The sequence below is a fragment of the Lygodium microphyllum genome, chromosome 28 (assembly GCF_053477565.2).
Source record: "Lygodium microphyllum isolate KBCC chromosome 28, Lygodium_microphyllum_v1.1.10, whole genome shotgun sequence".
NCBI classification, from domain to species: Eukaryota; Viridiplantae; Streptophyta; class Polypodiopsida; order Schizaeales; family Lygodiaceae; genus Lygodium; species Lygodium microphyllum.
This window is the reverse complement of record NC_141162.1, coordinates 68,616,468-68,630,739: the sequence shown is the minus strand read 5'-3', so window position 1 is coordinate 68,630,739 and position 14,272 is coordinate 68,616,468. Positions and strand designations below refer to the sequence as shown.

The 14,272-nt window shown below is 38.9% G+C and overlaps 1 protein-coding gene across 9 annotated transcripts in view; it reads left to right on the top strand.

Annotated features, from left to right (window-relative positions):
* The window catches only part of LOC148011569 (RNA polymerase II C-terminal domain phosphatase-like 1), a 108,383-nt gene extending 97,452 nt beyond the window's left edge, over positions 1–10,931 (top strand). For 2 of the 9 annotated variants that reach the window (XM_087669932.1, XM_087669935.1), the window contains exons 17-18: positions 8,198–8,271; positions 8,445–9,117. In XM_087669932.1, the coding sequence (XP_087526058.1) occupies positions 8,198–8,271; positions 8,445–8,574 (204 nt within the window). In that variant the 3' untranslated portion in view covers positions 8,575–9,117. The other 7 variants (XR_015689267.1, XR_015689268.1, XR_015689265.1 and 4 more) reach the window with 7 other exon arrangements.
* The last annotated feature ends 3,341 nt before the right edge of the window (positions 10,932–14,272 follow it).

Genomic DNA, 14,272 nt, shown 5'->3' with positions numbered 1-14,272 from the left:
AACTTTTGCAACCATAGAAATGAATTATATTTATGACAAATATGGCCATGCTCAATGTGAACATAGCCAAAGCCAAACACTAGATAAAGGGATTGACCAAGTCAAAAACATTGGAAAAGAGACAATATTGATCTTGATGAATATTTGAGAGAGAGATATTACTGTCTTTTTTTCATCATTTTCACATGGCAAAAGTGATCCTAATGATCATGAATATTTTGTCTGTAATGAGCTGCTGTAGAGATTTCCTAAAATGTGTACACTGTAAATGTGCCAATTGAAAAATCACCCAATACCACATGGTTGTGATTTCCAAGTAGTCAGATTTGACCAAAACTTAATCCAAGAAAATAACTAGAGTGTCTTGATTTCCCTCAAAGGATTGAGGATGATTCTTGATGTCCAAAATGTTTGTCAAACTGATTAGAAGAGAAGCACACCCTTGTAAAGAATGCTCTAACATAGAAAACACAACACAATCATACGACAAATGCACGGACTAATAAAGAAACATCGTTAGGTTTAGGGTAACTCAAAGACAATGAACATAGTGAACGATAATAAATGAACGTTGAATGCAGTATGATGCTGAATACAAAAAACACACTATGCATTTATAGAAAGTTTGGGTCCTCCCCAACAGTGTTTGTGCTTATGGGACATAGACACTCTCTAGGATTGCATTTCTTTTTAATAAAGAGATTTACTTCATTAGTTAAGCATGTTTGGGATTGTTTTAAAGAAGCTAATGCATTTTTAGCTCATCATTCTAAATAAATGCTCTAATATAGAAAACACAACACAATTGTACAACAAATGCACAGATGGATAAAGGAATACAACTAGGATTAGGGTAACACAGAGACAATGAACATAGTGAATGATAATGAAGAAGTGTTGAATATAATACGATGCTCAATGCAGCAAACACACTATGCAGTGAATAGTATGAACCTTGAACTCTTGTGTCTCAAGAACTAAGGCAAAGAGAATGAGTTGGAGAGTGTGTTGTACTTTGACAGACCCCGAAGCACAGCAAGCAGCCTCAAAAGGTGTCTGACAACAGCAAACCCAATAGCATGATGCAGGATTAGTGTCTATTGGGTGTAAACTCCCTTAATCTTCGTGTGTATAAACTTATACGGGTGTGAACACACCCTTATTTGTACCCTAACATGTGAATACATTTTATTCTTTGTGTACCATGACTAGTTGGTACACTCATCTTGGGATTCTCTAACTCTCTCAACACTACTCCTGCTCCATTTTTGACTCACATTCCATTGCGCACTCATCCAGCAAACTAGTATAAAAGCCGTGGCAAGAGTGTACGCACTTCTTGAGGACCGCGCAAGTCTGTTTAGTGTGCTCGTGCGAAGGAGTCAGGTCGTCATTCTTCTAGTCAGTCGAGGGGCAACAGGCATTCGTTTTGATTAGGCACAACTTCTCCAGGGCAGTGTGGCAACATGCATGTGCAGCATGTCAGTAGGGGGATCTATCAAGCATACGACAACTCGGCAGTCAATCACAAGCTGGTGATAGGTCATCGACTGGTTCCACATCACATTTCCAATCGAGCGTATGCAGTGTAGGTCAACGGCTGGCCTTTTCGCCACGTTTCAAGCAGTTTTTTGTCATTTTTAAAAAAAGTTCTGCAAGCAAGTCCTCGTGCTCAGTGACGGGGTTTGTGCGTGCGTGCAAGCACAAATCTCAGATCTGTGCATATTTGTGCTGAGAAATTTGGGCGTTCCCTAGATTTGATGTTGTTCATGCGTAATAGTGACATTGGACCCCGAATTTGCAGAAATTGTGCACGCTGCCCTTGAAAATTTTGGGGCTTTTCATGTATCAGTGAAATTTTGCTCAGTTGAGCTGAATTTACTAACATTGGTGCACATTCGGACCTAAGAAATTTGGGGATTTTGCAAAATTTTGCTAAATTTTGCTAAATTTGCATGTTTTATGCTCTCGGGAACATGTACTAATGCAATTGGGGGAGATTGGTCAGCGAAATTTTGGGATTTTTGCTGAAATTTGTGAATTTTGGCAAAATTGATGTGTAAAATGGACATTGGGGACATTGCTGAAGCAATCTTGGTGCTATAAGTAGTGAAATTTGAGTTTGTTATCTCCCTCTTGTGAGATTTTGAAGAAATTGCAGAGAATTTTGGTGTTTTTGTGTATTAGAAGTGCTTTTGGACACATACGTATGTAGTACACGTGTTAGGCAGCTCCTATTGAGTTTATGTATTGCTGAATATCCATGGTGCAACAGTCTTAGTGATCATTTGCAGATTTGGGATTGTTCCAAATGTATTTTTGGTGATATTGCTGAAGTGGGAGTCACCTTGTAGTAGTGTATGCATGGAATGTATGCTGAAATCTCAGTTATATTGATGAAAGTCATCCTTTCTAGTGTTGTATATGTATTTGGATCAAATCTTGCTCTTATTTCTTGAAAATTTGGGCTGAAATTAGCTGAATATTCAGCCTAATTTTTATTGTCATAAAATACAGCATTGGTACTTGGTACTTTGCTGAATAATGGCCACTAATGCTTCTAGTAGTAGTGACACCAAATCCCTTTGTTGAAATCAAGAGGTTTGATGGCATTGGCTTTAATCTATGGAAGGACAAGATGTAAGGCTTTTTGTTTCTCAGTGAATCAAGTGCATCTCATGCGCAAGCTTGTGAACATGAAGTTGGATGAGTTTAAGCCAGCATCTAAGCATTTGAGTGCTTTCACAAGGATTTTGAGTCAGTTAAGTAACAACCTTGCTCTAACCTTTGATGGTGTTAGGGGGCTCTATTCTCAATGAGGAGAATAGAGGAAAGTCTAGTGGAGAAAGCAGTGGTTCAGCCTATCATCTTAGATGCAGGTCAGAGAAGAGGGGTAATGTAGAAAATAAAGGCAAAAGTAGAAGTAAAAGCAAGGGCAAACAACATGATGGTACTTGCTATCAATGTGGGCGTAAAGGGCATAAAAAGCCCGATTGTTGATACTTAAAGAAAGAGCAAGAAAGAAAGAAACAACAAGGAAAGAAAAAGAAGGATGATACGAAATATGATAACAACTTTCCCTCAAAAGAAGTTGCAAAGGTAAATGTTGCATCTAGTGTGGTCATTGAAGAGCTCTTTGACACTCGAGAGATACTTGTTGCTGCCTCATGCAATGATATAGATGTTATGGCAGTAGCAGGTAATATGCACATTACCAAAAGGGCGGTATTTGATTCTTTACTTTCAGCTCATGATGGGTTGTCCCAATCATGGATAGTAGTGGTGCCTCTTTTCATGTTATTTTCTCTTTGAAGTCATTTTCAGAATACATTGGACGTTGCCTCGGCAAGGTTTACTTGTCCAACAACTATGCATATGAGATAGAGGGTGTAGGTACCATTCACTTGGCCCTTGAAAACGGCCAAAAGCTGATTTTACATGATGTCAAATATATACTTGGCATAGAGAAAAGTCTGTTGTCAGTTGGGGAGCTTGATGCAAGAGGACATTTTACTACCTTTGGTGGTGGATCTCGGAAGGTCCACAAGGGCTCTATGCTGATTGTTAAAGGTATAAAAAAGGGGACTTTCTACTATTTGCATTGTAAAACATTACATGGCAAGCTCTTGGCTATGGCTGAAGTTCATTCACAAATGGAACTTTGGCACAAGAGACTTGGCCATATGAGCCAAAAAGGCCTTCAAGTTCTTTCCTCTTCATGGAGATTTGATGTAAAAGGCTCTAGTCCCGACTTTTGTAATGATTGCATATATGGAAAACATGTGAAGTCACCTTATTACCTTGGTGTCGTTAAGAAGTCCAATGCTCTTGATTTAGTACACTTTGATGTGTGCACTATGCCTATTATTTCACATGGGGGTGCATGATGCTTTGTTACTTTTATTGATGATTTCAATACAAAGTCATGGGTGTATGTGTTAAAGAGCAAAAAGGACTTGTTGGATGCCTTTAAAAGGTTTCTTGCTTTTGTTACCACACAGAAAGAGCTTAAGTTAAAAGCTATAAGAATGTATAATGGGGGCAAGTATGTTTCTAATGAGTTTAAAAAGTTTTGTGAGATGCATGGCATTAAGAGGGAGTTGACAGCCCCTTATAGTCCTATATCAAATGGCGTGGCTGAAAGATATAATCACACACTTTGTGAGAGAGTCAGATGCATGCTGTCCACAACTAATCTCTCATAGCGGTAGGCTCTTAAAATTGCAGTTCATGTATGCAATTGCTCTCCCAATCGTGCATTGGACAATGGCATTCCTAAAGAGGTTTGGTCTAGCAAACCTACTTCATATGACCATTTGCGTGTCTTTGGTTGTGATGCGTTTGTGCATATTCTTGTAAATCAAAGAACTAAAGTAGACATGAAATCTAACAAGGGCATCTTCATGGGATATGGAGATGAGGGAGAGATGGCTTATAGAATTTGGCTTCCTCAAGACAGGAAGATAGTACTTAGCTGAGACGTAGTATTTAATGAGCCAAAGTTGTTGAAACATGCTACATAGGGTAACCTTGACAAAAAGAAGGTAAAATTTCAGCATGAACAGCCAGCCATTCAGCAGCCATTAGTTGAAGACTCTGTTCCTTTTGATGTTGAAAATGAGCAATGGCCTATTGTGCTACAACTAGGAGACAATGGACAGCAAATAGATGCACATGAGGGAATAGGACAGCAAGAAGAACATGCTGAAAACAGGTTACAGCAGCAAGAAAATGCTGAAAATCAGCCACCAGGTAATGGTGTGCACATACTTGAGGATGTAGGCCCATTGCCTAACAACACAGATCATTGGGTAAGGTCTACACACATGTTAGAAGGCAGCCACAAAGGTTTCATCCATCTTTGGATTGCATTCTATTGACTGATGAAGGTGAGCCTTTGACATTTAGAGAGGCATAGTCATGTGAAAACAAGAGAAAGTGGAAGCTTGCTATGGAGGAAGAGATGAAATCTTTGTATGCAAATAACCCATGGGAGCTTGTACCTTTGCCCAAGGATAGAAAAGCTATCTCTAACAAATGGGTTTACAAGGTGAAATGTATTGATTGGAAACCCAAGTACAAGGCAAGTTTGGTTGCTAAGGGCTATACATAGAAGGAAGGCATAGACTTCCATGAGGTTTTTTTTACCAGTGGTGACGATGACTACGCTTCGTGTTTTGTCTGCTCCCACTGCATTCTTGGATTTTGAGTTGAATCAAATGCATGTGAATACTGTTTTTCTCCATGGTGACCTGGATGAAGAGCTGTACATTAAAAAACCCGAAGGTTTTACTATTCCAGGGAAAGAGCATTTGGTTTGTAAGCTGAAACACAGCTTATATGGGTTGAAACAAGCCCCTAGACAGTGGTATAAAAAGTTTGATACCTTTATGCTCAGCCATGGATTTAAACACAACCATGCAAATCACTACTTACACTAAAAAGGTTGATGATGGAAGCCTTATTATGTTGGTCTTATATGTGGATGACATGCTGATTGTAGGAAAGCATAAGAGTACTTTGAATGCTCTTAAAAGCTAGCTTAGTTCAGGCTTCTCAATGAAAGATTTGGGGGCAGTTGAACATATTTTGGGCATGCGGATTAAAAGAGATAAAGGGCAGCACTTGTTGTTTCGCTCACAGGATAAGTACGTTAGCAAAAGTACTTGACAAATTTAATACGGTTGATGCTAAGCCTCTCAGTGTGCTTTATCGCCACATACAAAGCTTAGCAAGGTTGATTGCCCAAAGGATGATGCATTGTTAGTGCTATGAAAGGCATACCTTATGCATCAGCTTGTGGTTCTTTGATGTATGCCATGGTTGCAACTCGCCCTGACATTGCTCATGCAGTGGTAGCTGTTAGTAGATTCATGTCTAACCTTAGTAAGCCACATTGGGAAGCGGTGAAATATCTTTAGATACTTAAAAGGTACATAGGAGAAGTATATATGCTATGGAAAGGGTACACTAGACTTACAGGGATTCTGTGATTCAGACATGGCAGGTGATCTTGACACTAGAAAATCTACTAGTGGGTATGTTTTTACTTTGGTTGGTGGGGTTGTATCTTGGTCTTCAAGGTTGTCGAAAATTGTGGCACTGAGTACTACACAGACTGAATATATTTCAGCTAGAAAAGCTTCTAAGGAAGCTCTTTGGCTTGGCCGTTTGGTCAAGGATTTAGGTCTCTCTTCACATACTCCGGTGCTTTGTTGTGATAGCCAGAGTGCATTATGTCTGGCTAAGAATGCCATGTTTCATGCACGTACCAAACACAGATGTTCAATACCACTTCATTTGATAGGTCTTGGATGATGGTCTTGTCACATTGACTAAGGTTAAAACCCAAGATAACCTTCCAAATCTTCTCACTAACAGTCTTGCAAAGGCTCAACATGAGCATTGCATTTGATTAGTGGGAGTTGGCTAGCTTAAAGGTACCACTTTGGGCCTTTAAGTGGGAGGTTGTCGGGTGTAAAGTCCCTTAATCTCCGTGTGTATAAACTTACACAGGTAAAGGTACCACTTTGGGCCTTTAAGTGGGAGGTTGTCAGGTGTAAAGTCTCTTAATCTTCGTGTGTATAAACTTATACGGGTGTGAACACGCCCTTATTTGTACCCTAACATATAAATACATTTTATTCTATGTACCGTGACTAGCTGGTACACCCATCTTAGGATTCTCTCACTCTCAGTCTCAACACTGCTCCTGCTCCATTTCTGACCCACATTCCATTGTGCACTCATCCCAACAGTGTCAGACGGGCAGAGGAAGGTACAGAACAGCAGAACGCTGATCAGGCCCTCTAATAACTGATATCCCATTTAGAAGACCACGGGAACAAGTGCAAACCCATGAAATATGGGAAACAGTTTCTATTGGGGTTGTGCAATGTCTATGACTAGAACTTATAATCCTTCTCTTGGCAAGGAGAACAACCAAGCATCTCAACAAAACATGTTTTAAGAGGGATTTACAATATATATATATATATATATATATATATATATATATATATATGCTCTTTAAATTCTTCTCCATTGCATTAGTGGTTTTGCCAAATGCCATTTTGCATGTGTGATTCTTTATCTAAGAAGGGATGATTTGCTGAGAAACAAACTCCACAGACAACATTTGGAAGGACAAATGTGTCCCTCGAAAGAATATCCTGATTTCCCTCAAAGGAGCAAGGATGATGCTTGATGTCCAAAATATTGGCCAAACTGATCAGAAGGGATGCAAGAACTCAAATAACCAATATCTCATTTGGAAGACCACAGGAACAAGTGCAAACTCATAAAATACGGGGAACAGTTTCTATTGGGGTTGTGCGATGTCTATGAGTAGAACTTACATTCCTTCTCCTAGCAAGGAGAAAACCAAGTGTCTCCACAAAATGCGTTTTAAGAGGGAGTTCACATATTTATAATGCCCTTTAAATTCTTCTCCACTGCATATTAGTGGCTTTGCCAAATGCCATTTTGCATTTGTGCAATGCTTTATCTAAGGAGAAGGGATAATATGCCGAGAAACAAACTCCACCGGCAACATTTGCAAGGACAAAGGCATCCCTCACCCCCACCACCCACACCCACACCCAAAACAAGGCATCCCTCACCACCCCCACACCAAAACCAAGCCACCCAACCCACTCACACACCACTAAGCCACCCCCAGGCCAGGAAAACAAAATTAGACTAAACAGAACCATGAATTGTGTAACTATGAGACTTAAAAGGACTTGAAAAGATAATCCGCTGTGGTCATCTCGACTCTGCCCACCAGATCCTCCCAAGGTTACCTTCAAAAAGCCCAAATTAGTGATCCTATACTTGCTGCCATGACAACCCTTGTGTTGCAATGCTAATCCCAATCTTGCTACGTTACTGAATCTATGTTTCAGACTTGGCCCCACTTTATGTGTAGAGTGATTCCAGGATATTAGGCTACAATGATTGCTTGGCTGGTCTTATGGCAATATTTATGGACCTGAAAATATAGGGGGACTGAGGTTCTTAAACACATTCTCTTATTAGTATGCAGCAGTCTTGCATTCAAGCTAACAATGGAAGTCTGTTGGATATTTTAGATTATCCAAGCCAAGGAAGGGCATTAAGTAGATTGCAATGTGATCTCTGGTAACTTCTGGTTCATATCGTATACAGCAGCTTATAATATTTTGGTGCTGTGCAGGCAGCAGAAGAGGCATTAAGGCGTTTGAAGACAACACAGTTGCGTGGCCCTTTAAAGCGAACAAATGCTCCCGGGTGAGAAAAATGATCTAAAGAAATTCAGTAGTATGTTAAAGAAATACGAGTGACAGGTGCTAATAATTTTATCATTAAACCAAGAGAAATATCAGACAACATTCATTCATTTTCAGAATTTGTTCGTCTTTCAACCACCACCAAATTGACAGGCATATTGCTCTCAATCACAGATCTCCTCCTCTTCCGTCTAACAAGAGGGTACGGTCAGGTGAGGTTCCTCGAGGATTACAGAGGTTACCATCGTCCCCACATAAACTTTCTCCAGGACGCTACACAAAGAATGGACCATCTGTTTCTTGAAAGCAAGCAACGGAAGACTACTTGTGTCGTTAGAATCCCTCAACATTTGTACATTAGTTTGGTCTGGGCTGATGTGTAAATCCCATAGTAGTCACCGAGCTCTGGACCAAGAAATGATCTTACGATCCGGGCCAATATCGGAAATTCAGGCTCAGACCCTTTGCAAGAAAGTTGCATGTTGCAGGTGTCTTTCTGATACCTTTGAATGATGCAAAAGTCTTTCCAGTATGTATCCACAAATTCAGGTTCCCAATCTTGTCTAGTGTTTCAGGCATGATTCTTAGTGTCTATTATCGGCAATGATATGCTGGATCTGGTCATGCTTGGGTGAGTTTCACGAAAATTTTCAATCTGTTGTGACGGATTGCATGGAGCTCTCATCTTGCTACCAGGGCTTAGATAAGATCATTTTTTGATGCATTTTGTATGCAGCCTGTCTCATGAAAGAAGGAGATTTTGGTGCAAAGTTTTGTATTTTGAAGAACATTAACACTTTGATAATGTGTACATCCATCAGGATGTTCTGATGAAAAATGTAAATCTTCCAAGTTTTCCAGACAATGCCATAGAGATGAGACGAGATGAAACACTCAAAATGCTTCCGTACTTCAAACTGAAAGTCAAGTAAGTGCTGCAGCTTTTTATTTTGTGAATGCATTCACTACTGTTTCATTTGAGATAGAAACCAGTAAGAGTGCATTAGATGCTACAAGTGAAATGGGAAGGAGATCAGGGTGTATGTACAGCATAGCCTGTTCTCTGTCCTTGGTAGAGTTTGCGTGCAGCTTTGAAGGATTGAGATGGGGACGTGCCAAATGTGTACATGTGCACATGTGCGCACATGCATTGTGCGTTTGTATGGGTATATGGGGGTGTGCATGCTTTTTTTTTTTTTGGGGGGGGGGGGGGGGGGGGGGGGGGGGTGGTGGTGCAGCAGGAGGGAGATTGTGCAGCTGTGGGGCATCTCTGGAACTCTGTTACAGCAGTCCACCATCCTGGAAGCCATCTACAATTGATCATTTGCTGCTTTGTGATACCTTTCCCTACTAGTGCTGCAGGCTTCCTCAGCAGATTTTCTGCAGCAGTGCACGTCGCTTTCCGCTGTGTGCACATGCATGTGCATGTTACAAATTTGTACATGTGTGCAATGCAATGAGGTCAGATTTATTAGATATATGGTAATGGAATAAAATGGAAGAAACAGGGAAAGGACATGTTGCCTTGCCATGAATAGTGATTCACATCTGTTCTTGAGCCCGTAAGATCAGCTGAAGGTCAGTTTGTATATGGAGAACTCCGTGAACAACTTACGGAAAACAAAACAGAAGGGATGGATTCCTTACCCACGTTGAATTAGAAACTCAAACTGCCAATAATTGTGACATCCTTGGGAATACATTCTGAAAAGAGTGATCATTATTTTCTTCCACAGAAAATCTCGGGATATTACATGATGTCTACAATATGACGTAGGTGGCTCTTTAGTTGAAGGGGTGCATTTTGCAGCTTGCTGTTTTTATGATATTTTGCTTATGATAGTGAGCATAGACAAATGATGCTTGTATATGGTACTTGATGCACTTCCATGGTCTTTGATGATGGATTATCAGTTTCTTACTAGATAGTAGACACTGATGCTCAGTACAAGTGGAAGCATTTGGCTTCCTGATATTTGTGGGAATGTCTGTTAGGTATTGCTATGATTTAGTAAGGATGTCGTTCTGCCAAGACCTTCAGAAATCTATTTATTGTTGATATTTTGGTGCTTATTGGGATCTTTTAAATGAGGATGTTCTTTGTATGGTTAAAAAAGCTTGGCACTCCAGGTTAATACTTAGTCTCTTGGAAAGAACATATAGTAAGCTCTTTCCCAAAAAACAAATGTGTGACTCAAGGCCTAAAACATTAGTGCTTGTCACATACAACTGGGTGACTAAAATATTCAGCAATTGAATAAAGTTTTTCCACTATGATGACCTGCATCGTATCCAAATATGGCTTTATGCTGAGGAGACAAATTAATGATACTGTTACTGAAGTGTACATTAGCATGTATTAGCATTGAGGATGCTAAACATACCAATTATGATGCATGTAGACATTGAGAACTTTCGATTGTCACTCATGTATCTCATAGACAGGATTTCGGGTTATTTAAGGGAGCCTTCTGGATGAGATCTTAGACGCTTTGGAGCAGATGGAAATCTCGCAATCATATGGCCTTGGTGACAGTTTGATTGACACTTACTTTGTTCATCAGATCTCTATTCTCCTGGAGATCTCTGTAGGAGTCCCTTTATGATTAACGTAGACTCCGAGATATTGATCAAGACCAATATTCACTTTTTCATGTTTTTGAATTTAGCTATTTCACACTGAATATAGCTATCCTCATGTGTTGATATAGTAAAATTCTATACAATGATTATACAAAAAACTTTGCGTGTGTTTGGTGCCACACTTATGTTTATAAGCAAAATCAATGGTCATGAATGAAGGATTATAGGCATATTTTACCTCCCCATTTGATAGAATAAGGATGGCAATGCTATTTGACAATTAGAAAGCATATCAAAACGCACCCTGGTATAAGGCATCCTATACCAAGCTTCTACTAATATTCAATGCTTTTAAATTATTTTAACAATTTTAATAACAATAACAATAATAATATTTTTGCATGTCAATGTAGGGTGTAAGCACAATACACCAATATATATATATATAATAAAATCTTAATTATTAATTTCCATAAACAAAAAATATTAATTGTTTATTTTTAAAGCCAACATGTTGCGAAGAAGGGTATTGAAAAGAAGTATAAGTTGATGACCTACAAGTTGGTGGTGAATAGTAAAGTATGTTTAACACTTTCATACCAATAATTTTGATCATTACTCCGATTTATATGGGAGAATATAGCTTTGTAAAGAAAACTTCACAAAAGAGGGCTTTGTATGAAAGAACTCTTTCATAAACGCACAAAACATATTCTAGGAGTATGTGCATATAAATACAACTTACAATGTTTCCCCTTGTTCTAGGTTTATCCATATACCATTGCTACTAGTTTAGTCATGCCTATAATCATCTCCTAAACCCAAAGCTACCTCTCCTAGATACCTTTTTTTATCCATGACAGCTAGGAGACAAAGGATAAAAAAGTTTATCCATGAGATGTAAACTATTTTATCCTAGATGATACCTCTCCACGACAAGGGAATGTAAACTTTTTTATCCATTGTCATTCATGTCTCACTATTACTATACCAAATTAGTTCTTTATAAAAAATTGAAGCCTCTATATGGATTACTTGGAGAAATCCTCCTATGTCTACATCTAAGATCTTGGGGGTGCTAAATTGACTTACTAAGGCTAAGAAAGTAAAAAGTTTACATTCCCTTGTCATGACCTACATGAGACAAAGTGACATTGATGGAGCTCTTATTCTTTCAAGAGATCAATTGAACCCTATAGCTCAAGCTACCTCTCACATAGTCATATTATGCTCTTGCTTCAAATTGTTTATCTTCTCTCTACTCAATTTCATGAGAGCAAAGAACGTGAGAAGATTCATGAGTTGTAGTAGACTCAACTAAGTTAACTCTCTACCATTGTAGTCTAAGTGGAAAGGTGTTGATGGTCACATGATTCATGTGCTATTTACCACAAGCCCTCATCAATCTATAAGCCTTTGCTACTCCAAGCCAATATAAGATAATAGACAAGAGAATCAAGAAGATGGAGATCATCCTCTCCAACTAGTCCCTCGCACACTCCCTTACGCTCTTCCTCACACACACACACACACACACACACACTCTCTCTCTCTCTCTCTCTCCACTAATTCCCTCTCAAGCTACAAAAGTAGTCCCTTTCTCATTCTCTAACTCTCCCTCCCTACTCTCAAGCTATGGGGGATGCTATCTTAGTGGAAGAGAAGAAGATTAAAACTTGCACACACATGAATGAGCTTTCTATTAATTTTTACATATCATATACATAGGTTTCCTTTTAGGTAGACACCCTCAACCTTTTCTATCTTGCACTTTGGCTTGTAGTCTACTTGCAACGAACATTGTAATATAAATATACCATGTGCGCATCCTCTACAATGGTTATGGATCTTTTGATTTTAATTTTTGAAAATATTATCATCATAAAAGTGGGTTGGCTCTCGTTTACAAATCACATACATCTCACTTCTACATGTGCTTCTACATGTGGTAGACGAGAAAATTTTAACTTTTCCATCCAATACACTTTGCAACGCTTGAAATAAATAAGTAAAATGCTACAAAACTATATAATTCTCCTTTAATACTTCCATCATCAGTTGCTTGTTGGCCACTTCTTTCTTAACTTTGTCATTGCTTCATATAGCAATTTATTATTTGGGTTTGATGTTATCCCTATTGCTAGCTAAGTGCTCATACCATGGCATGACACATGCATGCATACCTATACAAAGATACACATATCAATATGTATACATGTGTGTATGTAGGTATATATGTATATGCACACACACGTGTGTGTCTTTCCCACTTGTGGAGTAGGCTACCAAGCTCTTTTCATTCACATCAAGAATACACTTTTGCTAGATGCATTAATGTATCTACCGAAATTTGGATCGCATTCTTCAATAAGCTTGTATGCATTAAGATAGATCAACTTACACTTACCTTAGTATCATTCTTCTTACTACCATGTCAACTTTATGCAACCATACAATGATAGATATTTAATATTGTGATTCATGTGAAGAAGCATGCTAAGGGCCATATAGACTAGAGACCAAAATAAGAACCATGATTAGAAAAGCAAGGGTCTGAGTAGATGGTACCATGGCATATCACCAAGAAAGTTTATAATCAAGTAGCTTTGTTCTTTACATGTGATATAAATCTGAAGTAGCACAACAATACACATATTTCAAGGGATCCACAACCTCAACACAGATGAACTTACACCAATATAACTCCAAGCTTGATTAATTGAAATTGCCAAGACAAAGGTGGCTTGGAAAGAGGGTAAACAAAAAATTTGTCAAGAGCTATCATAGAGAAATTTAGAAAGCCTAAGTAGTTCCTTTAGGATCATTATGAATTTAGTAACTCTTGTAGCTTTACTAGTTTAAATTCTTTTCTTCTATTGTGAAAATGGATCCTTGAAGTGAATTGTAACTAAAATCCTAGTGTGTGGAGATTTGTCTTATGTGAAATTTAGAGGATGTTTACATCTCTCTCTCTCTCTCTCTCTCTCTCTCTCTCTCTCTCTCTCTCTCTCTCTCTCTCTCTCTCTCTCTCTCTCTCTCTCTCTCTCTCTCTCTCTCTCTCTCTCTCTCTCTCTCTCTCTCTCTCTCTCTCTCTCTCTCCAAGTCTTAGTGTGGAATGTGATGTAGTATCTTCTCTCGTCTTGCTTTTATTTGGATCACCTTCTCCTTTATTTCTTTCATAGTTCCCATACCCATTAGGTCAAATGTTGCCATAAGTTGCCATAGTTTCCATAAGTTGCATGAGGTCGATTGTTGCAACCAATGGAGGAGCTAGGGTTTCTTCAATGATCTTCTCCTTGACTTAGATTGAGCTCCCTATTCGTTTAGACTCTCTTGGATCTACTACTCCATAGCCTCTTTTTGTTTTCCCATGTAGTCCTCATAAGAGAGCCTAAAGGCTACTAGAGTGTCCTCATTTT